We start from the raw sequence: 17,637 nt of genomic DNA, 5'->3' as shown, positions 1-17,637 counted from the left end.
TATTGCTATAAAGCTGCTGCTGCACAGAGTGGCATGTTGGGTTCATCAGATCTTTACAAGAACCATTAGACCACTAGGTACTTGAAGTACAGCCACAAAAAATGACTTTTTGTCCAACCATCAATCATTAAAATGTGGGGTTATGAAACATGTGACACTCAAGTTGATTTTGCTAGGAACAAAGACTCTACCATAATTATACTGCTAATTGTGGTAGATGATCTGTGATGCTGTCGGTTTGTTTGTCTGGGAAACGACTAAAAAGTATCATAAAGTTTATGAATTTCCATATTCAATAAAAATCTGGTGGACTCTACCAGTAAGCTGTAAATCTTTACCAGCAGGTCTTTTTTTAAAATCCAGTCAAATACTTTTTCCACATAAGCCTTAATAAATGCATATAATTCAAAAACTGTGTGGTGCTTTAACTGAGGTTGCCTTTATCTGATGTGTAAAGTCATTTGATGATAAAAAAAGAGACAAAAAACAAGACTGTAAAGGGGGCAAACACTTTCTCACATTTAGAAATAAATTATGTATACTCTATCAGTACAATAACAACGTAAAGGACAGAACATCAACTCTGACTACACTAGTTGAGGACTCAAAAAACATTCTTCAGCTTTACACAGCTTGCCTCCAAAACATTTTTTTCATTACTCCCAACAGGTTCTCTCTATAAATATTATCTTTCTGACAAAACAGAGCCACTGCATGTGGTATTGAGTAGGGTGCCAGAGGCCAATGTGGATTTTTTTAATGGCTTTCCACTGAGGAAAAACACGAGACAAACTGCAATGACCTATTTCATAACATATGTTGAGCGTCAGCTACGGAAAGTAAGGTCATTTTCCCCCTCGCAAATTGACTGTAACAACATTTGGTTTCACAACTGTAAAGCAGTTTCCCATTAGGCTAGAAGTGAGAGCCAAGAGTTTTTTTTGTGTGTATGTTTGCAAAGATGAAAACACTTTGTTTGTCTGGGAAAAAACTAAATTGTCTATATATACATAATTACAGAAGTTATATGAATGATCCATGCCATTTCTGTTAGGGATTTTATGTTGTTTAAATATGTTGATTACGTTGCCGTCTGTAAAAGTAACACAGGTACAGCTTACCTGGAATAGCTCTAACAGATTTGTCACAATAATTTATGCACCATTTAACAAATTTTATGTAGCCCTGACAGTAGGAGCAAAATAATGTATTAACAGCTAAAAGGAACATATTGTTTAAAATTCTACTCGGTAACTGGGCAACACACTTCTACACTCTAATATCAGGCCCATAAATCTGATTTTTGACAGGATGCAATAATGGCAGCTGGCAATATTTGCAACTGCTACTTACCGGCTTTGTGACAGAGTGAATAAGTGAATAACCATAAATTATAAGTCCATCTTATCTACATAAAAATGGTGTTTACCGTGGTTTGAAGCAGTTCCTTTCATCATAGTTTTTACAACAGCAGATTCATGGGAGTTAAGCTGTGACTCCTCATCCTCCTCACTGTGCAGAAACACAAAGAGAGAACACAATTTTTTAAAAACCACATTCTATGTTTTGTGATCAAATTGAGATTCCCACAATAATATGATTCTATCAATTCAAAATCCAAAATCTTTAAGTAAGTTGTCAAATAGTTTCCGGGATTTGCTTCATTGTTTACATATGCTAGAAAGACATGAAAATTAAAGGTTCATGTAGAATCTCAGACATTTTACTCTCTAAAATGATACATCATAAAGCTGATAGCTAAAACAGAGAGCTGTATTCAAAACACTGCAGTTCCTAACTACCTGATGACTATTGTATTAACCAATGTTTCCTATGTGGCTAATTTTAAGCAAACGTTTGTTCTGCTGGTATGTTAATAAACATGTTAGGAAAAAGTTTATGTAATTCTGATAATACATTATACCATTTAAAAATGGACCCAAAACATGCATGAACAGGAAACTAAATGTATTACAATGACTCATCATTAGAGACAAACTTTGTTCAAATGTCAGATGTTAAGAAGGAGAGAAAACAATATTCCTATGATGGACTGCAGATACAAACAAAATCTGTTTTACTTTATTTGAAAGAATGGAAAAAAACCTCACTTTGCAGTTTAATAGACGGCAGACAACTGAAAAGCTGACTGACGACACATAGTTTTGTTCTAAGTTGATATGATTTCCAAAAACTAGCTAAAGAAAGGGTCCAAGAATCTGTTTGAGGACCACAAGGGTCCCAGTTCAGCTCTCTATACAAAATTAATCAAATAAGCAAATATGTGGTAAATAACTGTAGGGTTTAAGATATTGCTTTTACGAGTTCTATAATTAACAAATATTCAAATATTCCCTCTTAAGATAAAGAAAAATATAGTCTGACCTTGAAGAACTTATGCTTCAAAAGCCATCCTTATTGGATGGGTAATTCTGTTAGACCTACATGTGAGGAATGAGCTGTTTTCGCCCACAAAAGGTGTTTCTCTGCCACTCTGTCTGTCTTTGTGGTTAATTAAATTGTGTTCAGTTCTTAGTAAAGTGCTGGTCACACGTTTTGGGAATAAATGTTTCTTTTATTTTAGTAGCACAAACACAAAATGTTAAATAACAGCAAAATAAAACTTTGAATTTTTTCAAAATAAAAAAAAATCTAATTTTAAGAAATAATTTCAAACAAAATATTAATCATAGCAATTATTGATTTCCCAAATACTTCTTTCCTAATATAAGTGACTGAAGCCTTTTTTTATTATTGTTGTCTTTATTTATCTATTGTTGTACGTTCATTGGAGTCTCTGTAAACTTCATAAAACACACAATGTCTGTTTCCATGGGGTATAAATATAACATGACACAAAGTCCCATTTGTTTTAGCTACTGGCTTTTAGGCTGGACAAGGCCCCACTTTTATCTTTCCACCATCCAGACTGTGCAGGATTGCAAAGGGTGGGAGACATAATAAAACCTCCAAAGATCACTATAAAACTGCTGCTGCAAAGGGTGGCATCTTGGGTTCATCAAATCTTTATAAGAACCATTAGACTCTGGTTCTTGAAGTACAGCCACAAAAAATGCCTTTTTCTCCAATCACCATAAATATAAAAATATGGAGTTATGAACATGTGGCAGTCCATGTGATTTTACTAAAAACAAAGAATTAAAATGTGGATGGGAACCAAATATCCACAACTCATCATAGTAGATGATCTGTGATGTTATTGCTTAGTACGTCTTGGAAAAACACAAATTGTAAGTTTTTGAATTGTCATATTTGCATAGACATCTGGTGGACTCTTCTGGTAAACTGTAAATGAGTCATCGCTGGATCTTTTTTCAATCTAGTCAGCTGCAATCTGTTTGCCACATTACAAAGTAAACATTAAAAGCCTTGAGAATACATTCCTTTTGTGACCACACAAATTATACCATCTCATATCTTTTGTTTGTCTTTTATGCACATTCCTCCATTTATTTTTGTTTGCAACTTAACATTTCATGCATATATAATAGATAGCAGTTTAACTATTTCCACACCAAAGTGCCGTTTTATGACACGGTTTTTATTCTAGTTCTATCCTTCTTTAGTTGAACCATTCTGTGAGCTCTCTCGCACTCTGCCAGTGAAATCGTTTGACCAACAACAACAGACAAAGAGGAGGGCCTTATAGACCGAATATACTTTTACAACATGTGTCACGCAGAAGATGAGAAGAGTTCAAACACAAAGCAGGGTAACATATGCTCCTTCATTTATGTTATATGTAAGCCTTATATTACAAAACAATGTCTATATCCCTTTGACACAATTTGAAATATGCGCATGTCTATCTACATGCGTATATTTTCGAATGCCAGCACACTAGCTTGGGTGGGCTAACAGACTCTCTCCAGACACATTGCAGCCATAACACATAACTGCGGTCGATGCCAACAGTTGGATCACCACAACCTTTTCCCCTCGTGTCTGATTATTAGGGAACTCATGGCAGACAAATGTTATGGCAACTGCAGTCATAGTTACACTGAGTTGTGTCTGAATGTTTGTGTGAGTGAGACAGAAATAGTAAAGGAGAAAATACCAAGAGTGATGGAGTCAAAATAACCAAGATTACACTAGTTGAATTGAGAGCAAAGTGGAACAAAGAAATTAATTGTTTCAAAGACACTTTGACGTCCAAATCATTCATGTATTTTTTTGCTTTTGTGCATTGTGATCCAAACCTGGATAAAGCAGAAGCTAATGAAAGGACGGATGGATTTTCAAATGCTCATCTTTGAAAGAGCAAGACTTTTATTTTGAAGGTCACACACCATAACTTTCTTTTTAATCACTGGTTCAAATCTACTTGGAATTTAGAACACAGTGCTGCAATGATCTCACCTATGAGACATTGATCATTTATTTAGAAGTGCAGGTGTAAACTTTATTTTGGAGGTACAGATTCTTCTCCTGAAATCTGGTTTAGTTTAGTTAGGACTTTGCATGTACTCTTGCATAATTTAAAGATAATTTGTCAGTTATATTTTGAAAATTATCGTTAAAGCATTTATTTAAAGCATTAAAAAATATGTTTTATCTGAGGCCTGCACAGTAGATCAGTTGATAGCTCCATTGCCTTGCAGCAAGAATGTCCTTCAAATCCAGGCCAAAGATCTTTCTGCATGTAGTTTGATGTTCTTCCCATGCATGCATATGTTCTGGTTCCTCCCACAGTCCAAAAGTATATGTGTTAGATTAACTGGTTGCTCTAAATATTTCTTAGGTGTTAATGTGTGTGTGAATGTTAATGTGTGTGTGCACGTTAATGTGCATGTCCATGTGTGTGTGCATGGCTCTAAATATTTCTTAGGTGTTAATGTGTGTGCATGGTTGTTTGTTTTGTATATCTTTGTTTCCCTGCGATGGACTGGCGATCTGTCCACTGTGTACCCTGCTTACCACTAACTGCTTGCTGAATTTATGAAACAGTCCAGTTTATCAAAGTTTGTTGAGTATTTATATGAATGTGAAAAATATACATTAACAGATGCAAAAGAAGCATTTGTAAGATAATTTCAAGCTGACTTTTAATGTAATATTCAGTTACTTACAAACCAATATATCTATGCATTAGAATTGAATGTAAATATAGCCAAATTTAACCATCCTAAATGTAGGAGTTAAAATTTATATTTAAAACAATGTCAAGCTTCGAGATATAATCAAATGTTTTAAAGCAGAATCTAATCTTTGAACATGTGAGCCCTAACTAATAAAATATGTCAGAGTTATCTGATCAAAATATGCTGTGGTGGGTAAATGAGTTACAGTGCAATGACATGAATTATGACAAATGCACCAAGATGACTGTTGTGTTAGCATTGATTTCCGCTAATCAGTCTATAGGCAGCACAATCCTAGTCTAAGTAGTCAGCCATTGGAAGGAGACAATCGGACTGCACAACATATCTTTCCATTTACATTATAAGCCCAATTATTTTGTGTTCTATGTGTCTGGGAACAGAGGCCAATGAATCTACATCACACCAAATTCTACTGTATGCACCGTATGCAGCTAATTTTCTTTTACTGTATGGAGCCAACTAATTTTTTTCCTCTGTATTTTGATACAACTTAAAATCACCACCAACAGCCACTTTTTAAGCTACAGCTAGCAGCACTTAATGGTCTGTAATATTGCATTTGAAAATCCTTTGATGTCTCTCCTTTGGCCTTGCGACCTCTCAGGTGTGAAACAGATGCTCTGGACCTCATTTTCTTTGAAGCCTTGAGAATCTTCTTAGTAGTTATGGTATAATTGACCCTTTTCATTACTAGGATGTTTTAAATAAAATTCTAAAGGAGATGAATGTGTAGAAAAGCACCTCATTCCCACTGTTAAATACAGTGAAGGATAAAGTAAATTTGCAACAGAAGGAACCAAATATTGTAAACTTCAACATTTTTCTTGGGGCGATTGATAGATTTCCATTTAAACTTTGGCACAAGAAACAACAAAAATATCAACCAACCAAACTTACATCTGTTTTAACTTACGTCACAGCTCTATCTGAATGAAAATACAGTATTAATGGGCATCAACTCATCAAGTATAATGTTCTTGTAGGGAAAAAAACCCCTCATCCCCAACAAGCCATAATAACTAAAATATTATTAAAGGATCTATTTATTCAGTCCTCCCCAACATTTTAACGACCTCCATTCCCATTAGTCACATTGAGTGGTTAATGACATGTGACAAATAGGACAGGAAATAAGATGTTCCTCAGTTCATCATTCATTAGAACTCATTACAAGACAGCACATTAATATTCTCCTCCAATCAGGCAAATTACATCTGAAATTGAATGTGTTTTACATGGAAGGGATGTTTATTTCGGGTTTGATTGTACTCAATTAATGCTGACCATCTGGATTCACTGGGCCACATATGAATCCTGTCAACAGCAAGGGATAATTAAAGAGGAAGTCGAGGAAAGTGAGCCGAACAGATTTGTTGGCCATTGTCGTTTTGTTTTGCGACCCACTGCGTTCAAAGCAGCATACAACAACTCCACTACTCCAAAAGCTGCCAAATGGTGACCTTTGTTGGAAACTTTAACGAGGGAAAACAGAGCAGATTTCATGTCATGTTATTTACATAATGTATAATAACATGTGCATCGTAGGTCTAAGAAGAACTTGTTTCATGCATCACATAAAAGTGTGGGTTTCATTCGAGCATTGGACAAATGTTTCATTAACACAGCTGACTGCTGTCCAGCAGATCTCTCTGCCACACAACAGATGGTCTATAGTTTAGCAGCGTGATATTCTCTGGATGAAACTCAGGCCTCACATGCACACTATACTATCCATGTGTGGAGATTCACACTCATACTATGACAAAGTCATCCATTTATTTATACAGACACCCATTCCAACAGACACATGCAGACCTTTTATTGCTTCATGGCCTGGGTGTCCAGTTGTTTCCACCGACTGATGACTGATCTCTCTGAGATGCTGCCAAGTTGTTTTACAGCGACCACAGAATGTTATAGTAGCAATGAACTGTCGCCACACAGACACATGTCCAGTGTCTTGTGGTGCTGGCTTGGTTTGAATAAACATGGTCTTTTCACTGTCATGGATGGCATGTTCAGTGCTATTATTTGTGCTGTTGGATAAATATAGGCGCTCAACTTAACAGCTTTCCGGATATGTATGAAAGTAGTTAAGGTATTTTATGTAAAGGGAAAAAAAATAGCCCTGCATTTAAACTTAATGAAGTGTCTTATAAAAACAACGAGAAGTTAATAATCAAAGGCTAATACCATCGAAAATATCAACACTTTATTGGTCATTCAAAACTATGCATTTGCAACATACTGTTTCATTTACTCTATTTTTTCAAAAAAGAAGGAATTTATCATGACAAGTTAACTGATTAATTAAATCTGTCAAAAAAAGTATGAATAGATAAACAAATAAATAAATGAAACCAGACCACCATGGTCAGATTAAAACCTGGGCTGCAAAAACACCCAACTGCAATATTATTGCAATTATCCCAGATATTTTCTTGATCTTCTCTTTGTTTTCTATCTTCACAATTTCCCAAATATTTTGTACGTTTTTTCATGTATCCAAAATTAGCGTAAGATTTAGGCATCAGTGGCAGTGAAAGCCCTTCCATCTGGAACAATACATTATATGGATGCCTAGCTATATTTGAGTTTTCCCCAAAAATGTAATAACTTAAAAAAAACTGCGTCAAAGAACACCCTTGCGACTGCAAAATCTTGAACATAGTTAGTGAGAGTCTGATTTGATATTTTGCACTGCTCTTCATGAAACTATTCTCATTTCCATGCTACTTAATATGAATGCACAAAATATGTCAAACGTAGGCTTTAAAGAATAAATAAGTGAATTTTCACATTTCTTTTATGTTTCACATACACAAAAACAATTTAAGAAATATAAATTATAAATGTAGAGGAAGGATATTTTTTCTCATTTTTAATTGAGAAATTTGGTGAAAAATTCTAGTGAACCAGTTAGCTAGTTAGATTTTCATACATCCGGTAATAATAATTTAAAAAAAACACAGCAAAAAGGAGAAAAGCTTAAGTGACTTAGGAATTTGCCTTTATTAATCTGAATGGGATTTATAATGTATTAACTAATACAGTGAAGGAAAGAATAAGCTGTTGACAAAGAACACTCTGAAAAACTGATGATTGTTTCAAAGTGAAAGCCACATTAACAGTGCAGTGAATTGGCATACTTTATTTACTATGAACAGAGCTCATGTGTTGGACAGGTCATGTGGGGGAACTGGAGGCATATAGGAGGGAGCAGAAGGCAAGTCTGGGTAAAATCACCATCGTAAATATTACTGTTTTCACAGCATGCAAAAAAAAAAAAAAAAAAGAAATCAACAGTATGACTTAGTCAGGTCTGAATTAAAAAAAAAAAAAAAAAAGACAAGTTAGAGAATGACTACAGCTGAGAAAAATATTTTAATCAATGTAAAACGTTTATTATTTTGTAAATAATGTGTTTTTGTGCAGGACCCATGTCAGTGTAAAACAATTATCTTTACCAGTTTCTCACTGAGCATTAAAAATGATGGTTGCCACCGTCATAGCCATTGTAAACTCAAACATTTTAACATGTATGCCTCCATCTAGTGGTAAACAAAGAAAACTGCTGATCTGAGTTATAAAAAAAGAAATGAAGGTGGAAAATTATTTTATTATCAAAATATTCCAGGGCGAGCAGATTACAGCAGTGGTAACCTCTGGATTACCAGCTGGTGAAGCACCTAGTCAAATGAAAATGACTTAATTATTATTAATCACCTAATATCTGATTTTGAGCTTCAAGAAAGAGCTACATTTGGAAAAACACTTTAACATTTTGTCAGATGAAAAACAGACCAAACGTTTTCAAAACCGAGGGGCCCTTAAGATGCAGCCCAAAATATTCTGCAAGTTTATTGGCTGTATGTGTCATACTGCTGTTTTGACTAGATCACTTTTGATCTGTGATCTGGCTTTTCATTTCAACTTACTGAAATGAAAAGCCTTGGAAAAAAGGCTTTTCATCTCAATAAGTTATTTTCTTTGTTAAAATAAAGTATACTTACACACAATATGACCTTTACCACTCATTCCTACTGTTTGACTTATTTCATGAAACAATTAAAAATGTCTTTGATGTTTTAGACTTTTCTGTGCTTCTACAGAAAACATTTAAAGGCATCATGATCACAAATGAGAGTAAGCTACAAAATTTATTGCTAAAGAAGCCGGTGGTTTAGAGTGGTTTATCCAAATAAATGAATGGAAAGTTGAGTGGAAGAAAAACTGTGGTCGAAAAAGCAACAGTTACAATTGCAGTCTTGAGGGGACTGTGAAACCAAGCACATTCCAGTGTTTTCTTGGAAATTAACAGGACAAAACTTAGAACAGGAGCTTGTGTTTCAAAACTTACCAGACTGAGGCTTATCCAGGGCTAAAACGATTGCATTCCTTGTGCTAAGTCCCAACTGACCCCTATCCTTCACTTTGAAAATGTATGGAGGAAGAGGAAGATGCCAAGCATCAGACCCGACAACGCAGACAAACATAAGGCTTCTATCAAAGCCACCTGTGCTTTATTGACACCTCAAAAGAGCCACAAGACATTTACTTAGTACATAAAGTAAATAGATGTACTCTTCTGAAGGCCATCCTTTGTATTTTAAACTGGTTTAATGGTCATATACAATCTTCTGAAACACTCAATTTTAGGTTTCAATTAGCTTTAAACCATAATCATCAAAATTAACAGAAATAAACACATCGAATGTGTCATTCTGTGTGATAAATCTGGAATTGAATTACTGAAATAAAACTATTTTTCAATGACCATTCTGATTCACTGAGATGCGACTGCAGATGGTCTAAAAGGCTTGTGTTGTTTAAGGCAGTGGGGTGGCAGTAAAGTTATTGTTTTATGCAGATTTACGTGCTGCTCATCCATAAGAGTGAGCAAGGAGTCGACAGAGTGAAGAGGTGTGGTTCAAAGTTTATAATAAACTTTATTACATAAATTCATTGTGAGCACTCTGCTTTATTTCGCACACCCATCAAACAAAAGAAAAAATAAACAATGAGTGTGCAAAGACTATAAATTTGTGCAATATGAATTGCTTAGCTACTACAGGATTTTATTCTTCAGGATAAAATTACAGACGTTTTCCCTTGCAACTTTATTTTAGAATTGGTGACACATCTTATAACAGTCCAGCAACTGAAAGCGTTTAACGACTATGAAAAAATAATCTCCTTAAAATGATTTTTATTTAATTAAACCAATCAAAGTCAGTGGTTTTGTGTTTATTTACATATTTTCAGGTGTACAGAAAACCATAATACAAATGCACTTTAATCCCATAGACATTTCTGAACTATCAGGTGAAATCACAGAGCAAATTTCTTGCATCGGAGTTTTAATTCCACTCTAGTAGCAATATCACAAGTTGTACAGGTTAAATTTAGAAAATTAAGATGAAAGCAGATGTATTGTTTTTATAGATCTTGAAAATATTTAATTTCTTTATAAAAGGTGGCATTCTCTGCAAATACAATAAGATTAAAGACAGAAGAACAGCTATATCAAATGGTTGTATTGTTACTGCATAGTTCACTTGTCTTTAAAATGACTTACTTAAATCACTCAGGAAAAGGCAACGTGAAAACACCAAGTCCCTTCAAGAGACCATCACCAGTTGTCATTTGTTCAGATATGCTGTATACATATTTAATACAAGGATATTGTATCTCACTCTTCAAAGTGTCGTTCAATAAAACCTTCTATCAACGTTCAAAATAAATACTTTTACATACTGAAACACACTTTCTTTAATGTATTTAATTTCTTTGGCAGAACTGCAGGACCATGGACAGTTAAAGCAGGTTCAAAGACACAGATAAAGCAAGAAGTGAAAAAATGAAGTGGAAATTAACAGTAAAACAGAAGCAGAACCATTTCACTAAAATGACACATTTTTCTAACAGAGATTTGTTTACCTTTTATGATATGATCAATAGGTTAAACAATCTAAAGTTATGTTCTGGGCTAAGTATGATGATGGATCAAACATTAAAGATGGATCTGATCTGAGTCTGTCATAAAAAAGATATTTAGTGTTTAAAGAAAGAAGTATAGGCTTCAAGACAAACAAGGCATCTTTTAATAAAAGCTGTGGACACAATGTTTTTTTATCCTACAATGTATATATATTAACAAACGTGTTTTAGTTGGATCCAACCATGAGGAAATAAAGGTTCTTTTGTTGAACTCTATTTTGTATGGATTTCTCTGCCTTACCGTGTCAGGATAGGGTACTTTATTCTGACCATGATACCACCATCTTGTTTTTCATTTGTTCCATATTTTTCCTATGCTTTTATTGGGTCATTATATGGCCTAATTTGGACAGTGATCAGATTGTATACATACAGTATCAAATGCACATGAAACTCATTTTGGAGCATTATTTAACTGAAGCTTACAAGCGGTACGAAGTAGAATGGTGAGGTATTAGAAAAGTCCATCTGCTTTGAAAACTGACTGAAAACAGGAAATCCATAGAGATGCAAAACCACGAGAGATAAACTTTCACATGTCCAGCTCTCATTCCAGTACTATTTTCTTTTACTTCCTTAGTATCATTACACTTTTTTTTTCCAATCTTAGTAATCTTCCTCACGTAGATACGTAAACACCCCAGAGATGTACAAATACAGCAGCATACAACCACCAACACCCACAGATACACACACACACACACACACACACACACACACACCCCCACACACACACACACACACACACACACACACACACACACACACCCCCACACACACGCACACACACACACACACACACATACACCGATACACACACAAAGTCTACTGGACATTCAGGGTGCGAGCGGACACTCCATGGTGCCAGTTTCTCAGCTCGTTGTACTTGGGTCCAACCACAAGTCGAGTGGTATTCTTGTTCACTCTGCCACCCAGAACACAGCAGGAAAAGGGAGGAAAAAATAAGGAGAGAGAAGAGCAACAGAAGAAACATAAAAGAAGAACTTGAATAAATGGCAATAATCATTCTCAACAAAACTACAAGGAAATGGATTAAGGCCCATGCCAGAAAGAAAGCGCAATGACAGCAGTTACCAATGGAAGCTGATGATGGTCAAAAAGCATTCAGACGGAAAATCTCCACTTTCATTATTGGAATAAAAAAGGACCAAACACCAATAACAACAAATGCATTATGACTGATGCCACACACCAGCACAGACAATTGGAAGCAACAGCTTAAATAATTTGTCACAGCAAACCAACAAGAGCACGGAGGGTCAAGAGGTCACGGCACACAACAACACAACTGTGGCAGAGTCATGATTCTCAACCACACAATCATGAGTTACATAACATGCAGCACAGCAAGGCCATCGGATTCACATTTCAACAATACTGATATGCACATTCATTACAAATAGGTGCAAAATCAATATTGAGCGACATAAAATAAGCGTTCGAAATGTCACACGTGGCATTATTGGAAATCTTCACAGCATGAAGATTTGGCTTTTGCCTAACATCTTAAGCTGATTGAACATATTGTGTCACAAAGAGTTGGTATAAGTCTTTTGGTTTACTTCATATATGGAGATTTTATACTAAACATTCAAATAAGCAAGGTGAATGACAACAAAGCAACCACAGAAAACAACAAAATTGAAACTCTTTTTTTAGATGCACTTACATTGTCTTCTTTGATGCATCAGCTTCTTCATTTTGAACTAGAAGGAAAATTATTTAAATCAAATGAATATCCTCCAAAATGCACTGTAAAGGTGATTAAATTTTGTTACATTCAGATATGTGTAGTAATAGTTTATTCAACAAAAAAAATGCATACAACGGTTAGTTTTCATTTCTGTTGTACCGTTCTCCGTGCCTGTGATCTGAGCCAGAATCCTGAAAGATCGGGACTGGGTGGTGCCCGTGCGTGGACGCCAGTCCTCTGTGTCCTCCATTATGCGCTTTCTGCTGGCATCAGCGTGAGAAGGCACATGGTAAAAATGGATGTCTGTGTCCACAACATGTTTCCTGGGAATACTGAGAAAAGACAGACGAATGAGGGAGCGATCACATCAGAAAGTACCTTTTAAAGCTAATTTATCTTTCCATTCATCTGGCGTTTATGGTGGTGGTTACTCCACATTTTTAGCAGTACATATTTCATGGGATGAAATAAGTTTGTTAGATGACTAGATGAGATGGAACTGCTTCACACAGCTAATTAGAATGTGAAAAGGGCCACGTTACACTTTGTTAAATAGACTTGGTGTACTTTTTAAACCAGCATGATACCTTGGAGGCAGACGCAGAGGTTTTCTTGGAAATCAAGCAGAAGAACAAGGCAAAATAGAGTCCAAATAAAGGAAAGAGACTATAAAACAGCAGCCTTCATATCTTTTACATATATATAAAAAAACAACTGAATTGTGTTAAGACTTACTTTAAAGTATTTTGAGGTCCACTAATGGAGCATCAAAGAAAAAGGACAAATCAATAGAAAGTCATTAACTTCTGAGCAAGTATTTGATGGAAATGTGTTCATATAAAACAAGACCATGGAGAAAAAGAAAATGACCGTGTGGAATACAAATAGCAATATGAGCACAACACAACAGCAGAACATTACGTTCTCTAAACCTGCAATATTTAAGTTTTATTTTCAACCACATGGTGGTGCTTTTAAACAGTGTATAAGTCTGTATGGGTAGAAGTTCAGTCATCTTTAATCCAATGTTATAAAGATATGCTGTTTTTCACTTTTGCTGGTGCAAAGCAAACTGAAAATATAACAGCGTTCAATTTGTTTGCATGTGTGCATGGACAGTAAGGATAAAGTATTGCTTTGCAGCAAGCTACTGAAATGTCTGTCAGAGTCAGTAAATCAACTCCCAGGAGAAACCAACACATTGATACACACTGAGTGTGTCTCAATCAATCATCTATAAATACACCCTCTCTTACTATCTTTCCCAACACACTGAATAGTCTGATTTATGAGTGTCAATAAAACGCATTCTGTTATGTGATGTGGATACTAGAATGTATTACTGCAGGAAGGTTGGTAATGCCGCGTACGTATGCTATCTGCTAAAGATTCACACTGTGCTTGATCAAGTGCAGATTCTGCAGTAAGTAGCCCCAAATATTTAATTGAACACACATCCATTGTGATAAAGAATTATTTATGTGCACAACTATTGGCTAAAATATGTTGTAATTGAAAACTCTGCACTCCTGTGAAATAAAATGTGTATTTGTGACTCAGATTTGTGTCGTTTTTTTTTTTTTTTAATTCGCTCATAATTACAAGTGCAAAAATGCAATTTAATGTCAGTTTTTTTCCCCAGAAACTGACTGAATGGTGACTATTTCAACTGGCTAATCAAACAATAGCTTGCTTCAAGAAAATACCAGCTAAACAGCTTATCTATCTTTGAAGACATTTGTGTTATTTTTTTAGATGCATGTGAGAATTTCAGAAAAAATCTTAAACAGACTTTAAAGTAGAGAATGTGTCACTGCCACTACCAAATGTTAAACACACCCAACCAGTATAATATAATTTCCAATGTTAGCCTTTTTTAAGAAGTTGCTTAAAATAAGAATACAACTTTTATGTCAATGCTGGTCTGAAAAATTTCAAAGTTGGTTTCCACTGATAAACTGGAAATATAAATAGTACTTTGGGGGACTTTCAATTTCCCTTTATTTTGTGACAAATTATAGAAAAACTAATAACTTATTAGTTTCTGTCTGGAATATAGATCTTTGGACACAATATTTATTACACTACACTGAATCTATCATTATTCTGTAGCTGACCAAACACTATATACATAATAACCACCTTTTTGTTGTTGTTGGAAAAGATTTCAGAAATACAAAACATTTGTGATCAGAATTATTCACTATTTAGTTTAGACTCAGTGAAAAAAGATTTGTTGTTCACAAACTGCCCAAAAGCAGAATCTCAAATACAAACACAAACCCTACAAATAGTGATGAGACGAAGAAAAAGACGTCAGTAAGTCAAATAAGCGGGCATAGACAGTGAGATTTACAAGTATCAGCTTAAAAAAAACACCAGAGCAAGCACTCAACATGCTTCAGACACTAACTTTGTGATTGGACGAGACGGGTTCTGGAAAGCAGAAAAATAAAGGATGAAATAAAGAGAAGACAGAGAGCATAGATTATATACTTGTGAACAAGTCTATCGACATAGAAATTGAAACCTTTTGCTCATGACTCCCTTCTGAAACAAATCACACAACATGCACACAAGCAGGCAAGAGGAAAGCATGCTGAACACCAGCTTGTTTACATAATTCCAGCAACTAAATAGAAAAGGTGTAATCTGCAAACAAGATAGAGTGAAGTCTCTGTGATTAAACAGGCATAGTATGGAAAAATATCTAATTATTTCGTGAATAATGTTTGAAATATGAAGGCTCATACTGACCATTTAGAGAATTTATTTTGTCATAACATATCAAGCACATGACTGGGTAAACTGGGCTGTAGGATCTCTCTCTCTCTCTCTCTCTCTCTCTCTCTCTCTGTGTATGGGTATTTGGTGTGAGCTTGTTCACAGTACTTTGTGCAAATAATTTGTGTTTTCAGACTGTCAGAGAAAGAGAAACCACTAACAATTTTCAAAAGTGCCTAGAAAACACAGAAATCTTACAGCAAAGTGTGGTAATCCTAAAACTTAATGGGAAAGTGAAAATGAAACAAATGATTCTTAATTTTATCCTAGAAATCTAAAGTGTGCTTGTCACTGTCCCATCAGAGAAATTAAAATGATAGTAACAAACCAAACATACCAAAACGGCAGATGAGGGTAAATGAAGAGTGATGGGAGGCGGTTTTGCTGTATTTGAGGTCTCTGACGTGTCAAGCTGAATGCTGAGGTTGCATCCTTCTCCTCTTAATTATTTAAACAGCATGCTTAAAGCATGCTCAACAAAAAGGTCGCAGGATGTAGAGCCATTTCTCACTATGCCTTCAAAATCACATTGTCAGAATTAAAGTTTTATTTATATGCCGAAAGGTTAATATTTTAGCTTGAAGTCATTCAGAGGCAAAGTGGAGAAATTCTGTGATACAGTTAGGGAAGAAACTAAGTGGCAGGTTCTAAGACTCTCAAGGAGAAAGATAAAAAAAAGAAAAGAAAAACAGGATACCAATAATGGATTGATTAATCTGATTAGTCTGCCACTCACCCATTAAACTGTGGTAAGGCTCCTCCCTGACTCTCCAACAGGCCCCGCCTTTGCCCCATGGCCACCTCACACGCATTTTCAGTTGAGTAGAGGTTGATCGGTGTGTTATACACTGATGGCTGAGGCGCAACCAGGACAGGGGGGGAGGAGGAAGAGGATGCAGAGGACGGGTAAGAGATCAAAGAAGGAGAAGGGAGACCTGGAGGAAGAGGAGGAGGGGCAGGACCAATGTGGGATGAAGCAGGAGTGAAAGCAGAGGATGGGGAAGGGATGAAGGTGGTGAAAGGTGACTGTGAAGGAGAGTATACACCCTCAGAGCTGCAGCCCCCATAAGGTCTGGGGGTCTTGTTGTGAGGGGCAGAGCACTGAGACTGAGGATGTTGTGAAACAGAGGGATGGCTGATGGCTACTGGTTTTATGAGGTCTGTTCGGTTGTCCTATCAATACGACAAAGGAACATGCAAATACACACAAAAATGAATTAAATCAAAGCATAAAACACGGATGCCTCCCATATGCGTTAGTGTCCAATAAAAACAAATGAATGATGTACTTTTTAAAAGTAATCGAGTAGTTTCTACAGGCTATGTGATCAGCCTGGGTTCTAGGAAAGCATCAGTGTTTTATCAAACAGTTCAATGTAAATAAGTGAGGACATGCAACAAAAATGATGTACAGCATTGTTTCAGAAGGGTGTGATGCTCTTGAAGACAAGTTCAAGGCACTGTGTTCAGTAGCTTTTCATAGGATAATTATTCTAATCAGTTTTCACCTAAATGACATCTATGTAAATAGCACAATGTGTCTTTTTTCACATGTAACTTTTTAAAGAATCGTCATATTTGGCAACTGTATTTTTGCAGAAAAGGTTTTGACTTATTTCATGAAAACAATTTTACATTACCTTTGGTGCCACTGGAGGGGGCTTAGAAACACTGGACCTGTAAAGGAGTGAAAAGAAAAAGAAAAAAGGATGAAATTATTATCATTGTCCAGGTCATTATTTTTCATATCAAAATACGCCTTAAAAGGTTTTTCTGCTTGGGTAAAATTACAGAAGTGCTTCCAGAGTATTTACTGATATTGATGGAAACTAGACTGTCAAAGTTTCAGACGTTATTGAGGGTTTAGAAAAAAATTTAAAAAAGAAACGCAGTCACGGTGAATTACAACTGAACCTGAGCTGTGAGCATTAAAACCAATGTGAAAAAATTTCTATCGGCTCTGACAGGATCCAAACGGTTCTGGCTGCGTCTGCATGTCAAAGAGTGAAACAT

At 35.6% G+C, this 17,637-nt stretch overlaps 1 protein-coding gene across 4 annotated transcripts in view; it reads right to left on the bottom strand.

The window, feature by feature from the left end:
* Positions 1 to 17,637, bottom strand: part of pdlim5a (PDZ and LIM domain 5a) — a 56,425-nt gene that overhangs the window by 9,590 nt on the left and 29,198 nt on the right. Inside the window, exons 4-10 of one of the 4 annotated variants that reach the window (XM_008418502.2) lie at positions 17,265 to 17,301; positions 15,254 to 15,276; positions 13,576 to 13,596; positions 13,428 to 13,451; positions 13,000 to 13,172; positions 12,817 to 12,853; positions 1,430 to 1,512 (exon numbers count right to left, since the gene is read on the bottom strand). In XM_008418502.2, the coding sequence (XP_008416724.1) occupies positions 1,430 to 1,512; positions 12,817 to 12,853; positions 13,000 to 13,172; positions 13,428 to 13,451; positions 13,576 to 13,596; positions 15,254 to 15,276; positions 17,265 to 17,301 (398 nt within the window). Of the gene's footprint in view, positions 1 to 1,429; positions 1,513 to 12,816; positions 12,854 to 12,999; positions 13,173 to 13,427; positions 13,452 to 13,575; positions 13,597 to 15,253; positions 15,277 to 16,360; positions 16,798 to 17,264; positions 17,302 to 17,637 lie in introns of all 4 variants that reach the window. The other 3 variants (XM_008418503.2, XM_008418501.2, XM_008418505.2) reach the window with 3 other exon arrangements.

This window comes from Poecilia reticulata, linkage group LG9, assembly GCF_000633615.1.
Source record: "Poecilia reticulata strain Guanapo linkage group LG9, Guppy_female_1.0+MT, whole genome shotgun sequence".
Lineage (NCBI taxonomy): Eukaryota > Metazoa > Chordata > Actinopteri > Cyprinodontiformes > Poeciliidae > Poecilia > Poecilia reticulata.
The sequence above is the reverse complement of the archived record's forward strand: the minus strand, read 5'-3'. Positions and strand labels throughout refer to the sequence as shown.